Source organism: Paralichthys olivaceus, chromosome 2 (assembly GCF_024713975.1).
Source record: "Paralichthys olivaceus isolate ysfri-2021 chromosome 2, ASM2471397v2, whole genome shotgun sequence".
NCBI classification, from domain to species: domain Eukaryota; kingdom Metazoa; phylum Chordata; class Actinopteri; order Pleuronectiformes; family Paralichthyidae; genus Paralichthys; species Paralichthys olivaceus.
The window spans coordinates 17,755,660-17,772,962 of NC_091094.1; the positions used below are offsets into that span (position 1 = coordinate 17,755,660).

General features: G+C 43.0%; 2 protein-coding genes across 2 annotated transcripts; one reads left to right on the forward strand and one right to left on the reverse strand.

Moving 5' to 3' along the window:
* Nucleotides 1–356: 356 nt before the first annotated feature.
* LOC109629100 (G-protein coupled receptor 61-like) lies at nt 357–2,038 on the reverse strand. Its single transcript, XM_020086575.2, has one exon. It carries the CDS (start codon nt 1,892–1,894, stop codon nt 491–493), a length of 1,404 nt encoding a protein of 467 aa, XP_019942134.2. The 5' UTR covers nt 1,895–2,038; the 3' UTR covers nt 357–490.
* A 12,669-nt stretch (nt 2,039–14,707) lies between these two features.
* LOC109628945 (amphoterin-induced protein 1-like) lies at nt 14,708–16,891 on the forward strand. The gene is made up of 2 exons (XM_020086403.2): nt 14,708–14,848; nt 15,157–16,891. The coding sequence occupies exon 2, from the start codon at nt 15,218–15,220 to the stop codon at nt 16,745–16,747; it is 1,530 nt and encodes a 509-aa protein (XP_019941962.2). The 5' UTR covers nt 14,708–14,848; nt 15,157–15,217; the 3' UTR covers nt 16,748–16,891.
* Nucleotides 16,892–17,303: the final 412 nt, after the last annotated feature.

Below are 17,303 nucleotides of genomic sequence, written 5' to 3' on the forward strand. Positions count from 1 at the left end.
CTATGAACATGTTGGTGTGTTCAGGCAAATCGTCCTGTAGCAGAACATCACCATTGTATTTCAGCCAGTGCTGATTTATTCAAGATCGAAAGGGATATTCTTAAAAACATTTAGTACTCAGTTGCTGTCATATGTTAAGTTATTTTTAATTTTACAGATTTTAAAGTTACAACAGTGTTAATTCACTGAGTCATTTACTGTACAGAGCTGAGCGGTTGTGTGGAAGTTGGTTTTTTAAAATCTTTTTCCCTGGTCACGAGCAACAGGCAGAAATGCATTTAAAACAAATGCATTTGGCTGTATCACAGTGACTAGATGAAATCTGATGAGGCAAAGTGCAACGATTCAAAGATACAATTTAAAGTCATTTCACTGAGCAACCTGCTGCAAGTTTTAAGTAGAAATAGAAAAGGCATTTTTTCCTGAAACACTTTACATCTGAATGACCAAAATTATATTTATTTTTAGGGGAAATAAAGACATTAATAACTTAGTTTTCTGTATATATATTGTTGTTCTTCCCCTGTTCGTTCTCAGTAAACTCTGAAGTCTCCTCTGCAATTTGTCCAGGGATACGGAAATCAATGGGTATGGGCTGTGCTGGCTCAGGTGGTTGGGACGGCGTCACAGGGCAGCAGGCCTCCCCCTTTGGACTGGATGTGCCGTGAGAGTTTTGAGGATCCAAGTTGCAGCCGGTACCCTGAAGAAACTGGAGGAAATTCTCCTCGATGGATCCTTCGCGGCTGGGCAGTCTGTCCTCAACCTCGACCCCTGCTCGACGAAACAGGCAGGGAAGATGTTTGCCCAGCTCCTCCCGGATCTGTCTGTTGAGGCAGCCGTAAAAGAAGGGATTGGAGGTGAAGCAGAAGTAGCCGATCCAGGTAACCACTTCCTCCAGAGAGGCCAGTGCGGCTGGAGGGCTGGCAGCCAGTGCTGAATACAGGTGGAAAGTAAAGTAGGGCAGCCAGCAACAGAGAAATTGCCCACCGACTGCCGCCAACACAGCTGCAGCCTTTCCTCCCCCAAAGGGGCGCTGTGGAGTCGCTCTGTCTGTCCCTGTCCCAGTCCCAGAGCTGGTAACCATAGTGGAACGGCTGCTGAGTGACTCTGACCGCTGGCGACGAGGAGTGTCCATCCAGGTTGGCAGAGGCCCGTGATGCATGGCAGCTACCCGAGCCACTTTAAAGACATTGCAGTACACAACAAGAATGACTAGTAGTGGACACAGGAAATACACCAGAGTGAAGAGGACCATAAAGGCCAAGCGGTTTGACCCTCCCCCTGTCCAGTGAAGCGAGCAGCGCCTGTGACCCTGAGCAGGGGGAGATGGAACCGCCCCACTTCCTCCTCCTCCAACCCCACTACTCTCCAGAAGCGGCGTTCTTCCACCTTGCAAGAACCAGGCAAGCAACGGCAGAGCAGACATGGCCAGGGCTTTGACCCATATCCCCACCAGCACTGACGCTACCAGGCCAACAGTCATTTTTACTTCATATCGCATGGGGTGTATGATGTAGTAATAACGTTCCACATTGATGACGGAGATGGAGAGGATGGCAGCGCTGACCAGGCACACACTGAGAAAGAGGTAGCTCTGACACAGGGCCTCCCCAAAGAACGCCCGGCTGGAAAGCATGCCCAGGGGCATCAGCACCAGGGCTGCCAGCAGGTCCACCACACACAGGTGGAAGACAAAGGCAAACTTGTGGAGCTGTGGCGCCTTGGCAATGACCACCATGACAGCCCCGTTTCCCAACACTGCCAGCAGATCCATGAGCAGCATGGCCAGCAGGGCTAGCGACTGGGACAGAGCCCAGCCCTCGGGCAGAGAGGAGGCAGACATGTTGGAAACGAGCTGTGGAGGCGGGTGGGAGGAGTTCCACATCGGCTCCATTGAAAGGTGGGACAAGGCGGGCAGGCAGGATCAGTCACAGGCCCATCACCCATCCTTCACAGCCAGGAAGTACGGCCAGAAAGCAGCGGCTTGAAAACAAGGTCAAAAGCTGCCTGGTCTTCCGCAGTAAGATGCTGTGATTGTCTGGAGGTTTAGAGTTTATGATTCATGTCCTTTTATAAAAATCTTCATGTCTGCAATCGGTTATAAGCCAACCTAAAAACAGGAGAGAAACAGAGGAAAATAAACGGTGAATGTATATTAACCTTTGTATTCATTCCAATGCCTTTATCGTCAATGCAGTGTCCCAGTGGAACAAATAGTAACATACAGACAAGTAGACACATTACAGTCTAAGTATATACAAAAATCCAACAATAAAACACTAGGTTAGTTATATACAGTTACATTGCACACTGTAACATTGCAGTTAATCCTGGCTGGTGCACAGATGCAGTGGTTTTTAGATCAACGTCTCTGATCTAGCTGATAATAAACCAATCCCAGCACTCAAACCAATCAACTCAATACATTATACACAAACTCAGAACCTATTCAGTAATATGCTGACAGAACTGCAGGAGTTGAAGAATCATAAATCATCATGCAAGTTGAGCCACTGAACATGGTTCATATACATATATATATATATATATATATATATATTCATATATCTAAAGTCATCACATTCAAAATGCATTTTGATGATTAACTCGTACTCTTGAAAAATATGGTGTTTCATATTGTTTTCATATTGCATCCAGTCTGATTTTTCTAGGCACACATCCTGTCACTGCATGGATCCAGGCTAATTCTCCCAAAACAATCACAACAGTCCTTTTCCATCACATCTACACCTGCTGCGTGGGCTCATACTGAATATGTATACACCTAGGGTCTAATCTAAGACAGTGAATGGCTACTACTCAAACAAAAATAAATAGTCCTCAAATGCAGGGAGGCCTCATCAATATGTAGCCCATATATGTGTACGTCCAGATTCCATGTGTGAGGTTTTTGTACATGAAACACAACATGATGTCTGCCACTACCACTGAGGAAGTCCTGACCATGCAGGATGAGTGGATTAAGTGTTTCAGTTGGAAAAGCTGAGGGTATTCATAGGCTAAAGAGGCTGTCTGCATATTAACTGTGCCTATAGCTATTACAAGCAACAATCAGACATGGGTGGCTGCTGCTGTATACTGTATATGTCAGATCAGGAAAAATCCATTTGCCTGCTGCTATGAGTTCTCGCTGCTACAGATGTAACCAAAACCCAGGTTGTTCTGTCTACAGTGAGGATGGCACAAATCAGGCTAAAACCTGAGCTCTAACCCCCCTCATCACCTGTGAATGGTTGCCCTCAGTGAGCAGTGTCTCTAAATCACACATAGGGGTACTGCCAATTTACTTCAACCCTCCTGTCTGTTTTAGTCATGTCTTACCGCCTACTCATTTTTATATATTAATCATTAATGCATTTACACCCACTGTATAAATCAAGGCCCACGTTTTATACATTAAATTAGTGATCAAATTTGATCTATTGCTTGCACTCAACAGAAAATACTCAGCAGATAAGAAGAAGAAGAGGAGGATGAGAACAAGTAGGAAAATGTGGTGAGAATCGGGGGTGATGGAAAGAGTCACAGAGAGAGAGAGAGAGAAGAAAGCAAGCAAGCATTATATACCTGGATCAGAGTATCTCCTCATACAGCTGCTTTGGTCTCTGAGGATGAAAACCTGTTTCAGCTCCCACTGCTGAGGCTCACAGTGGACATCAATCACTGCACCTTGTGAATGCTGCTGAGGTGCTCGCCACTGCAAGAGCCCGTTTCCCTTCTCGAGCCTTCATCCGCCTCGTGCATCCTCCTCCCTGGATGGCTAAAGCTGTGACAGGCAAAGATGCATCTGAAGCGATGCTGATGTAAATGTTTGCAAAGCTGAGACACCAGCTCACTCTCTGCCTCACCCCCCCTCCTCTCACACACAGTGACTGCAGAGATGGAGCAGGAGGCAGTGAGAAAAAAGGTTCTACATCTGCTGCCTCCACAGGGTCCTAGTGTCCAGAGTGTACTATTACTCCTTGAAAAATAAGAAAATGAATATGAAGTAAATATTGTTGTTAGTAGCATGGAAATATACATATGGCCAATACACATGTATGGTCAGGTCAAACAGCTGAGCGTTATTGCATATGTTGCTGACTGATGCTGCATTCACACACTGTCTGCAGAATCAGAAAGAAAAGGAAGACCTCCCATTATTATTCCCTGGGAGTGATTGAGCATTATTCCAACACGATTATTTCCCCCTCCAAATAGAAAAATGGCTTAAATGAGCTAATTGTTAGCCTATGTTTTAAATATTTGTAGCAGTGTGTTAACAAGTAGCTGAAATGATTTATATTGGATTTTGTTTCGGTGTCACTGCCGGTGATTGTCTCTTTGCAGCCGTGTTGTCGGACACTTATATAGCTCTTTTCACAAAGCGGGGGCAGACTTGAAAGAAGCTCAAGACTAATAAAATGTCACATTGCAGACCTGAACCTGAAAGTGTGTTACATGTTTAAATGCCCTCTCCATGTTTGATGTAGGGAACTAGAATGGCACTAAGTAGAGCTCGTACCTCCACCTCGGCCCAACAATCCCCTCAAATTCAGTCAAGCTCCACCACATTTCACAAACTCATTGTTATAAGTCTCCTTAACATGTTTTCTTCATCAAGATCCATGAATTATTCTCTGAGGAATCAACGGAAATGTTGGAAAACACTTCCTGGATATGACACCTGATCTGGATCAGCAACTGAATTTAATGGGTTCTTCTTTGATCTGTGTAGTAACCTCGGTCCAGTGGTTTTTGTGTAATTAGATTACATTTCATGTAAGTGATGCTTTTAGCCAAAGTGACTTACAATTACAATTAGTGCATTCAGCATCTATGAGGAGCCATTTTGGGGGGGGGGGGGGGGTTTGGCTCAGCATCTTGCCCAAGGACACTTCTGCATTGGCTGGGATTCGAGCCTCCATCTGGTTGGAGGACAACTGCTCTATCTCCTCAGCCCTAGGCCACCCCTATGCTTCTAATTATAGGGCTAATAACAACACAACCTCCTTGGTGGAGGTGATAATATGACTTCTCCTCACCCTAAGCCAAGCATACCTGTAAGGCCACCAGTCATTCATGAGGATCAAACATTGGTTTACAACCTCTTTCAGATTGAATTCCTGTGTCCAGTGTGTGACATGCCCCTCCTTTATTTGGTCTTGTTGTAGAAATACTCAGGGATAAATGGTCAATCTCTTTCCTATGATTAACACATGGCCTCTTAGTGAACTCTCGGTGTATACCCATAAATCCCTGCCTGTGTACAACCCTCATATCTAATTGCTTACTTCTTGTTCCTCTCCCAATTTATTTATTTTTGTCAGCCAGCGATGATTAAAGTAATAATTTCATGGATTAAAGTTTACTCCAGTATAAGATTCACTGAGACTGTGAGGCATTGATTAGGCCTCAACCTCCACAATCCCAGCTCCTCAAACTGGGGCTCCTGTTGCCACGGTGATCTTTTTCATATACAGTCCATCTCTTTGCTCTGTCTGCAGAGGACAATGAAATCTGGGCTATTACGGTTAAGGCTACTCTGCTTAAGGAGCGGGCAGTGGAGCCGCTGAGTCCTGGCAGTTTTTTAATTTGCATTTGTAAGGTTCCCCCTGCGATAACACGTCAAAGATTTGCATTTCATGGAGAAGACACCTTGCACCTCTTTAACTACTAAAAAGAATGTTTTAAGTTTAAGCACCTCTTGTGATTTGATTGAATACTCTAGTCCAGTAATAGCCTTGGTATAATGATGTCACTGGTTGAGTCACCATGAGAACAGAGGTCTTCTTGGTGTAATATTAACTATTTTTAGCTTCAGCCTACATATCAATATCTTTATGTTTTGGACTGTTTGATTTGATTTGTTAAGGTTTGATGACTCTTTAATACTGGCAAAATAAATAATGGAATAATTGATGATGAAAAAAACATTGTGATGCTAGTTGCAGCCCAATGTCATACCACTATGGCACTCATCATCATTGAAAACCATTTACAATATGTAAGTAACAATTTTATCCACAGTCTCACCATCCAAAAACATTTTACCTTTAAGTATCAGACATCACAGTAGACAACCATTGGCACTTTTAGTTGTCAGATTCTTCCATTTTAAATATCCACCTAGAATGTTGTAAACTTGACTGATTACAGTCTAACATCATCTGTCTCCTCACATCAATACTTCCATCATGAAACATGCCAGGACAGCAGAACATAAGAAAAACACGGTGCAGTTGGGTGGAGAGATTAATGGCCAGCGATTACAACTGTTGTCATGGTGAAGACGTCTCAAGATGTCTGGCAACACTCAGGAAAGATGGGAAACATACTCACGCCTGTCTAACACATGATGCCTCTAATATGCTACATGCGAGAGAAATGACAGTTTGTGTATGTTGTGTGGTTTTAGCATGTTGTGTGAAGTATAAATGTCTCATGTGTGTGCGTGAGAAAGCTTGTGTGTGTGTGTATCAGGTGTTGACTCATGATAAAAATAGCAGAGTCTTGCCCGGCCAGCAGCACCAATCACTGCTTCCACAAATACAATGGTTTCTATGGCAACCGTGAAAATAGACTCCACATTCACACTCAGAAATAGCAAAGGACGCTGCACTAACCCCAGAGAGTCCCTACTGCCAATAATAACTACCCGTAGATAAGGACGCATAGATATAAGCCGCACTCAGAAATAAAATCCTGCCAAACAACATCACCAAAACATAATTACAGCAGCCTACACAAACCATCGAGTCACTTTCAAATGCACGTTTAGCATGTGTGTACCAGTGGGAGAACATTAACCAGCTCTTTGTGTTTAATAGCATCAAAGCAAACACAATCAGAGATTGTTAAGTCGAGCTGCTCAGTTTCCTGACATGAGTCAGGGAGAGATGCTGAACAAATGTCTAACATACTGTTCTAACAAGCATCTGTAATGTTGCATTTTACAGATATCTCCAGCAGAAAAATGTGTCGGAGAGATATTGGTGATGATGAAGTGATGGATGTTGCCTTGGAGACACTTGGTGAGGAGGGTTCACAACTTTACAGCAGACAGTGAAACAGAAGATGGAGGAAGAGTTAAAACAAAGCCAAGGACTGGTTATAAAGGCTGAATAATAAGATAAGAGCATTTATTAGAGTTACTTTATTGGTGTTACAGCAGCAAAAGGACAGTCAAAAAATAGATGTCAGCAAAGCAACAAAACGTAAACATGCAATTTAAATTCAAGGAAAAAAGAAATAGAATAGAAATAATACAATGTAAACAGAATATGTACAGTGTGAGAATATACACAGTGAAACCGAATGCACATCAGCCTTTTAACTGCACAGACAGAGATGAGTACTGCACCGTTAAAAAAAGTTAAACCTGAGTTAAAGTGCTGTCCAGACTTGGTGCATGTGGTCTACTGGAAGAGAGCTGGTTGTAGGAAGGAATGTCCTGAGATTCCTCTCCTTAAGACACTGGTTGGATCGGTCTGTCGCTGAAGGAACTGCTGTGATGGTGTCTTGTGGGGGCTGGGACTGGGTGTCAGAGTTGACAGCTTTGCTATCATTGTCCTCTGTCCCACCACATCCACTGAGTCAAGGGGTCCCTCTGAACCGAGCTAGCCCTCCTAATCAGTGCCCTCTGCACTCCTTAGCAAACATGTTTGGTTCACTCTCATTCTTGCAGGCCCCTGGAGACAGCTATTAAAAAGCTAAACAGTGAAAGTTTCCACCATAACAGGTAGATATTGAGTTACTGTTGGGTTGACAGCTGCTTTTGTGTACATAATGTATGCACCTTGACAATTTCAGTAATATTATTAAATAAATATGCAGAACTGGTCGCGTATGGAACACATCACTCTGTCAAGTGGAGCGCTCTACATGGGACTTTGTTGGAAGCAACATAAAAATAACATGAAATATAATATCACTTATAAGGGCCATTTTCATACTTTAAGCCCATGTTGTTGATTATAAGTGTCATAAAATTATAAAATTGATAATAGACGTTTACTAGACTATTACAGACTATAGTATAGACTCTTTTAAAACAAAGATCTTCTACAATTGGCTGAATGCACTGAAGTTATTCTGTGAGTTATACAGAAAAAAAAGATGCGTTTATGGTGGCAGTGCTCCTGTGCTTCCAACAATGCTTCACAGAGCTCTTTGTTCTGAATGAGGTCATTATCATTAACTGTGGAAATTTGTGAATGAAGACGATGATGAAGCTTAAAAATAGCACAAGAATGATCATAGGTGAGCTGAGGTCTATTGTAAGAAGCATCTTTACCTAGTTGTCTGTGACTATTCTCAATACAACACAAAGCATAACCTTTTAAAAGTTCAAGGTTCAGTGGAGCTCTGGTATTTGTTCCACTAATGAATCAAATCAAATATACTTTGTTGTCCCATAGGAAAATTTGCCTTGGACCACAGTGCTACAGCAGCTGCAGAAGAGTACATTGTACAACAAAGAACAACAAGAAACAGCACACAAGGACATATCACGCAAGACCCACAATAATAATGCAGAACAAAAAGTGAGTTGAATATTGCACCTGCCCTAAAAGTAACAGCAGCACTAAGCCACCAGCCGTGCACCACCACCGGAAACCACTCATCCACAGAACTCAGCTCTTCAACAGGCCCCTTAACGTGCTGGTTATACCAGAGGGTGGCAGTGTGTCCACTATAATGCACATGTAGTGAAGTAGCTGCCTGCTGCCCACTGTGGTGACTGTCACTTTTCTAAGGCCTGTTATCTCAACATGTCAGGGGCGCGCACACACACACACACACACACACACACACACACACACACACACACACACACACACACACACACACACACACACACACACACACACACACATATACACACACACACACACACACACACACACACACTTAAATATACATGCCCTTAAACACTATCACAACAATGCAGAGAAAAGAGCAGATGAGGAATGATTTTTTTGTTTGTTTTATATATAGAGGTTTTAATCAAGCTACTGTTTTGTCAGATATGACAACTGTTCGCAAACATGTTATATGTGTAAAAATAGATTTAGCTGCATATTCATACGCTTAAATAGGTATTAACACGTATGACTCAGACACACAGGGACACAGGGTTCTTGTTAAATTAATTAGGCCTACACAATCCCTGGGATTTGTTTACCCATTCTTTCTCTCTCTGGGTTTTAGTATTTGATACATCTGACTAACACATTCATGGAAATATCATTAAGGAAATTTCACTGAGAAAAATAAGCCTGGATCTTTGCAATAAATAGAAGATGTCATTAAAAAAAATGAAAATGAACGTATATCACAATCACGTTTGCTCTTTAAATAAGGAAAACACATATTGTATGCCGCCTTTATCCATCAAATACTTATTGGGACATTTCACCAGAACCTAAATGTCCGTGGACAAAAACATTGAATTACAACCATGGCTGAGATATTTCTCTCATGACCAAGTTAGTGGACTATGTGGCATTGCAATCCCCAAATTCACAGCACATAGCATATACAGCCATTTTTTCAGCTTTATCTCAGGATTAGATTAACATGAAAAGGAGCAACACATAACCTGACACAACTAAACCTGCAACAGAAGACAACCAAAGACCAAAAGAACCTGAAGTTCTGTAGTGTCGATGTCTAACATTTATAATTACCTCATTATTATATAGGGGTTGCAATTTGATTCCATTGTATATTCACATATACACAGCACTCACTGATGTTTAGTATCAGTTCCTGTAAATCATTTAAATCTATTTGTTGTTCCAGCTGGGAGCAGCAGCAGCAGCGGCTCTCCCTCCGAAGAGGCTGGCTTCATTTAGCTGATGGAGCTATAGAGCTGTGTGCTGAGATATTATTACCCAAACCTGCTGCAACTACCCCAGAGCTGCAGCTCATTTATAATTCACAAGAGGACTGTAAATCTCCTGAGAGCGGAGGAGCACCCATCTATAATCAACTTCGCTATCTGATACTTCCCAGCTGAAAGCACCTCAAGTGGAATCAGCTCTGAGAACTCGCTGTTGTGACAGCGAGAGGTGAGTTTACACAACTCCACTCTGAAAATGAAATCCAAACTGTCACAACTGTGCAAATAGAAATACAACACTCACTTGTGAGAATGTGTTAAGGAGAATGTGAAGGAAAGGCTAAAGCAGATTTGTCCTTTTGTGAATATGTGTCAATAAATTTGAAGGATGACGCTGGTCATTTTTTGTTTTGGTCAATCTACCCTGCATGAAACAACTAAACCCAACATGGTATCAGACAGTGTCTCAGTATTTTCAGACTTCAGTCTGTGCCTATCAGTCCCAAGACCTTTTGTTTCCACCCCTGTCTGTTGGTTGGTTGGTTTTGTGTTTGTGAGCAAGATTATACAAAACAACTCAACAGATTACTGTGAACTTTGTTCAGAAAGAAATACAAACAGATTTGGTGGAGGATAAGGACATGGATCCATACAGACATCCAACAAAGAGATTAATGATGATGGAGGAAGATAATATTACTCAAGTTACAGCTCTGTAGATGAGCTAATAAATAAATAACATATTCCAGTGGGACCTTCAAAAAGATTTGAGTCTTTTTTCTAATATTTGAGCACCATCATCCAAGTTTTGATACATTCATCACGTCTCTGAAAGCATCGACCATTTTACAGTGTGGTGTAAAAAGGAAATGTGAGAGGATAGTTAGAGGATAGGCTACATTTATTTCCTATAGCACTAACTCTCTCACTTTATCTGTATGTATAATTCATTGATCTTGTAAACAATTTCCAGTGAATCATTTAGTAAACATGATAGCAGCTAAGAACAAGTGTATTTTGATTCAGGCACTGTCTGTGATGCTTGTTATTTTTCATATTCCATCAGAGGAAAAGGTCTTACATGGATGCTTTAATGAATACAGTTATATTTGTCTGTAAGGTTGGCACTGTGGTCAGATTAAATGTTTATAGATAAAATAGTAAGCTTGATTTACAGTGACCTGGTTTATTTGAAAGGGAATCAGTCTTTTATCACTGCAAGGCCATAATGGCATAAATAATCTGCCATGAATGGAAATTAATTTAAAATACTGACTCAGTACAGCCCATACCTCCACAGATGCCCAACATTTCCCTTAAAGTCTGCACACAATCCTTCAAGATCATTTGGACATAGTTTTGAAACAATTAAAGCTTCACATGAACATTATCTCAGCTATGCAGTGGTGCTAGATGGTTTGTAGCTGAATTTGTTACCACACAGCGGCTAAAAAAACTACCTCCTAATGATAAAACCACATTGAAATAGGCTAGATCCAGATCTTCATTTGGATCCACACTAACAGAAGTTAATTATGTCCCACTGACCAACAAACAAGTGTTGTATATTTGGGTAGCGATGATGTGAAGATGATGAAGGAATATCCGCTGACACCGTCTTGCTTGCAAAAAAGGTTTATTACAAGAAGTTCAGCATCAATACAAGCACTGCAGTCTGCCTGGAGAGAGATCCTGAGCCGATGTGAAGCTCTACTCTCTAACAGCTCCAACTCCTCTATTATATAAGAGAGTTGTCGTCGTAAACCTAAAGAAACATATCTGGTTCCCCTACAAGGACACCTTCTCTGTCTAAAAGAGAGAAGAGGGTGCCAGATTAAATTCAGAGCACTGGTTTGAGCCTTGACCTATTGACCTGATGCCCACACTTAGCTTTTCTCAGAAAACCTAAGCATGTGGACCTTCGGATCATCAGGATCTATGGACCTCAAACCCATCGATCAACTTCCTTCAAGAAAGAACACATGGCATTCCAGACACCACACAAGTCAACAATCAAACAGACAGGAGGGCATTACCTTAGCGGAGGTAAAAATGTCAAAATATTTAAAGAAGCTTCAGAGCACACCTTCAGTTGAGGACCATCTGGACATCTCACTTTGTTAATCGATTCTTGCATCAGAATCCTGCCCTGATTTCATGTCACAGTTTAAACCTTTGTTACTGCCCACTTTTGTCAAATTACAAATAAACATGGTAAACCACATTTTTTATGTTGTCTGTGGAGAGGTGGTGCCGTATTTAGCATTGTTGCCTTGTAGCAAGAAGTTCTTGGTTCGAAACCCCGTCTTTCTGTGTAGATTTTGCGTGTTCTCCCAATGCCTATATGGATTTTATCCAGGTACTCTGCCCAAAGACATGCATGGGTTAGGTTAATTTGAGAATTGACCGTAGATGTGACTGTGAGTACAAATGCCGTCCTCTCCAGCCTCTTGCCCAGTGTCAGCTGGAATAGGCAGCAGCCTCCCGCACCCCTCAAGAGGATAAGTGGTATAGAGGATGTAGGGTATATAGATGGATGGATGGACAAGTACCAGACCCGACCTGACTGAATCTTTCTAATTTTATTTAATTGTATGTCCAAATTAAGCTTCCTTCACTGATGAATTTTAATTTCATCCTGAACATGGCGATCTCGTTGTTTGGTTTCCCCACTGTCACCTAATCTCTTACGACCTTGGCGCCCATAGCAATCAGTCTCTTTTTTCTGTGAAGATTCCTGTGTGAGTTGACCTTGTGACCAGCAGAGTGATAACAAGATACTTAATGTGCAGCTCTACATCGGCTGGATGGCCGTCTGTCATATAAATGTCTACACCCTTTTACAACCTTCTTCAGCTACAGGCTACGATCACAGTGTGTGTGTGTGTGCTCTCTGGATGCCCTGCAGATCACATGAGACCCTCACCTGCCTGCTCAGCTGTCCCTCATTCCCTAGCATAATTCCCAGTGCAGCCCTTCTTCACAGCAGACATTTCCACATGTTATAAATGTGTGGCACAAATGGCCATGGGGTCACAAGACAGTATGACAGTGAGCCAGGGTGCACAGTGAAGCATCTAAATGGAATTCAGGCATCTTTAACTAAATCTACCACACAGAAACAGATGTTTCAAGGAACTTTAGGGGCCCGGGACAAAAGGGACCTGGGGTAGGCCGCACACAATTGGGGCCCCAGGCACTTGCCAGCTTTGCCTATAGTCTGTTGTAACACCCCTGCACTCCAGCACGGATTAAACTTACACCTGGCACAGAAAGTGAGATGAAGCTGCATGGTTTCACTGTCACTGTCCTCAGGCTGATGTGATCATGGCTCCCAAGCAAAAGACAGGTGAGATCAACATGAGATGGAATCAACTGTAAAGACTTCACATAATTGGTTTCAGTGCTTCATGATAACATACATCCTATGAGTGTTGTTATTCAGCTCAGCAGGATTCAAAGCTGTTTACGTTAACCACTTGCTGAGAGCACTGCACTAAACTCCCCATATTGATCCTCTCACACGCTTCTGCATTCACATCACGTCCCAGGCTAAAGACTGCTGCAGCTGACACACACACACACACACACACACACACAGTGAGCATTTGCCCTGTCCTTCACAAGAGTAATAAGATGGACCAGGAGGACGAGCTTCATCATTAAAGACATCATGGCACTGAAAGAGCAATCGCCTGTTAATGTGCATTGAAAGCAAAGAGATGGTAAAGAAAAAAGAGAACAATCAACCATTCTCATCCTCCTCCCAGATGTTTAGCTATTCTGCATGACAATCAATGTGTTTAACAGATCATGGTTATACACCTCCTCTTCTTCTTCTTCTTCTTCTCATTATCAACTCTGACAAGGAGGATATGTTTACATCTGCGTTTGATTTTTTGAGAATTAGCAGGGTTGGGCAGAAAGTACTTGACCAATTTCGGAAGGATGTGGTATGAATCAGGGAAGGACCCAATACATTTTTGGCACGGATCCACAAATGTATTTTCCACTTAAACATTGTGAGGTAGAACGTTTTTTTGACATTCATTATGAATAAATATCATATATTTTGGAGATAATATTTATGAGTGAGTGAAATTTGGTGCAGATCCAAATAAAAGTCTGGATCTAGTGAACTTAAATGTGGTTGCATTAGGGGGATATTAGGCCTTGGCAGAGGTATTCGCTCAAGTGAGTGTCTTGCTAGTAGTAGTATTATTATCATCATTATTATCATTATGCAGATTATTTTATACCTGGGGCGGGGCCAGTATATAAATACTCCCTTATGAACAATACTAACAACAAATATGACCACTTGTTAAGACTTGTTATTATTGCGTAAGCTTTTTCAAAGTGCAAAATGTGCTTGAACAAGGAAAACGTTTCAAAATATATATTCAATGATGGCTTTGCTCAAAGCTATGGAGCTATAGACATACTTAGCCCTTCTATGTAAATTTAGAAAAACCCTTGATCCGCCACTGTATATACACACACATCGATGTTGACCCATAATTTACACATTTCTATTTTGGTTATTTTACTTTTGAATTTTTTTATTTTTATAATGTTATAGTCTCTATTATTATGGTTATAGAATATTTCATACACTGTTATCAAGCTGTAGTCTTTATAATATTATGGTCACGTGAGTTCTGTACTAGTGTTACTGTAAATAGAGGGCTGGTGTTGAATGTGACACCCCCCCCTGCTCTGCTGTGCAGCTCGCGCCCCTCAGATCATCATCACATGGTTTCCTCGTCACCGAGCACCGTGTGTGTCCGGAGGAGGATGACAGACAGGAGGGACCAGTGAGCACCGCGGATCTGCTGCTGCTGCTGCTGCTTCTGCGATGAAGAGGAGGATGACGGTGTCCTGTGGCGGATCATCTCCGAGACTGGGCCGCTGAAGACCCCCGCACCCAAACCAACCCTCCTCCTCCTCCTCCTCGTTCCTCCTCCTCTGTTCGGATCTTTGGAAACCGGCAGTAAACAGGTAAAGCAGCCGCGGGTGGGACGCTTCAGTCAGCTTGGACTAATGTTAAATCAGAGACAGAGGGAGGTGATGGGAAGAAGCGACTGGAACAAACGTGTATGTTAGTTATCGTTTGGTATTAATTTAATGGCTTGATTTATGACAGTCATTGATTGATTGTATTTTCTGCTGAGCAGCCTGCGGGTCACTGTTTTGACCCGCAGGCTGCTGCAGTGCACCTGCAGTCATCTCATTCTGCAGCTTCATTATGTCACATAGTCCTCATAGCAGAGATGACTTACATTTGTTTTTTAAATATGTCCCCACAGCTTCACAGCTCTCCACTGTGACGACTGGGTGCAGCAGGTCCACACAGTTTGTTATCCTGACATGATGGGGGACTCCCTCTGTGTTTCCCACCGCACGGCCGAGGCAGTGCACAGAACGAGGAGCTTTATTACGGTTCTGCCTTTTGCTTTGCTGCTACCAACTGTAAGAGTCAGTGCACAGTTAATGGGAGGCCCCCTGGACTGCCACAAGACCTGTGTTTGCGCCAGCAACATCATTAGCTGCTCCAATACGAACCTAACCAATGTCCCCATCGCTCTTCCAGAATACACAGCCGTCCTTGACCTCAGCTTCAACTCCATCACTAAGCTCCGTGCAGAGTGGACCTCCATCAATCTCGGCAGACTGCACACTTTATTGCTCAACAACAACGGCCTTACTTTTCTCTCCTCTGAGGCGTTTATCTATGTGACTAAGGTTCACTACCTGGACCTTTCGTCCAATCGCCTCCGCCTGCTGGATGAGATCATCTTTGAGCCGCTGGAGCAGCTGAAGGTGCTGCTGCTTTACAACAACTGCATCTCTCAGATCGATCGCTCTGCTTTCTCGAGCCTCATCCAGCTGCAGAAGCTCTACCTGAGCCACAACTCAATCTCACGCTTCCCCCTGGAGCTGGTGAAGGAGCGGAGCCGGCTGGAAACTCTCAGACTGCTGGATGTTTCCTCCAACCGCATCAAAGTCCTGCCCTTGCACGAGCTTCAGGCCCTGCCCGCCTGGATCAAGAATGGTCTGTACTTCCACAACAACTCTTTGCCCTGCAGTTGTGAGCTGTATGAAGTGGTGGCACGCTGGAACCTCAAGGAGCTCAGCTCCGCTGTTGACTTCAGGAGCAGCCACACTTGTGTGTTACCAGGGCAGCAGAAAGAGAAAATGGCCATACTGGATCTCAACAAGGTCCATTTGAACTGCAGTGAGGCCAAAATTATGGACGAAAAAGCTTATCTGGAGCAGTTCCTGGTGCTGGACTGTGATGCCAGGCAGAAAAACATGACTAAGCGCTGGACACTGCCTGGAAACATCCCACTGTCTGCAAACAAGACTGCTGTGATCAATCATGACGGCAACCTCCAGATCGGGCCCCTGAGTGTAGAGGACTCTGGGGTCTACACCTGTTATGCCACAAGTGACTTCCTCAACGAGACGCTGTATGTGACTGTAGTGGTGTTTAACTCCACCATGACTGGTGGCCTGGAGAACCTAAAAACGGCCTACACCACCCTCGTAGCATGTCTGGTCAGTGTCGTTATGGTTCTCATCTACCTCTACCTCACACCCTGCCGCTGTTGTCCGGGTCAGGGCCTGGAGAAGAACGACCCCAATGACAGCCTCCGTTCTTCAACTGTCAGTGTGTCTCAAGCACACAAAGACACGGGGCAAGAGGGAGTGGAAGGGGGAGGATTTAGCTACAGACATGTGGGCTTCCCGGATATCAAGGACCAGATGGAGCAGAATGGGAGGTTGAATCCAATAGGTGAGGAGGACGAGGAGTGGCACGGGGAGAGTAAGGAGAGAAGGAGGTCTGACGCAGAGTCGGTCAGCTCCGTGTGCTCTGATACCCCCATGGTGGTGTGACAGCTTCATCCATACGGCTGCCCCACAGATGAATGTGTGCAGGATTCAAACATTAGCATATTCCAAACAAAGCCAGAGCTCTGTCTCTCATGATCAGCGACAAAGTTTCAGTAGCATGTATCATTGATTTAAAAAAAAAAGAAAGATTATCTGTGCAGTGTAAAAAAAAATACCCCAAAGCATTCTGTTAATGCCTAAAGATATTTAGCTAAAATTGTTTATGACCTAAATTTATTTTGACATTGCAAGAGTGGCATTTTTGAAGACAATTTCATTGCAAATTATCGTTTCAAGATGGCAACTATTGCTTTTATTGGCTGAACCTGCAAGGAATCACTTTGCAAGTTGTAACAATGAGTTTGAATTTTGTTTTCACTTAAGTCCCTGAGAGAGAAAAAAAGTTGCCATCAGCACCAATTATTGAAAGCATGAAAACATGATTGATGTTATTCCTCAGTTTAACTTCTGAATCTCCAGAGGCTGCACGTTAAATTAAAGTTATACAGCTTTTTTTATGCACTGCAAATCTTGGCACGACAAATATTAATGTTGGACA

Coding starts and splice junctions, on each gene's coding strand:
- LOC109628945 (XM_020086403.2), top strand. CDS start 15,218: ATGATGGGGGACTCCCTCTGTGTTTCCCACCGCACGGCCGAGGCAGTG.
- LOC109629100 (XM_020086575.2), bottom strand. CDS start 1,894: ATGGAGCCGATGTGGAACTCCTCCCACCCGCCTCCACAGCTCGTTTCC.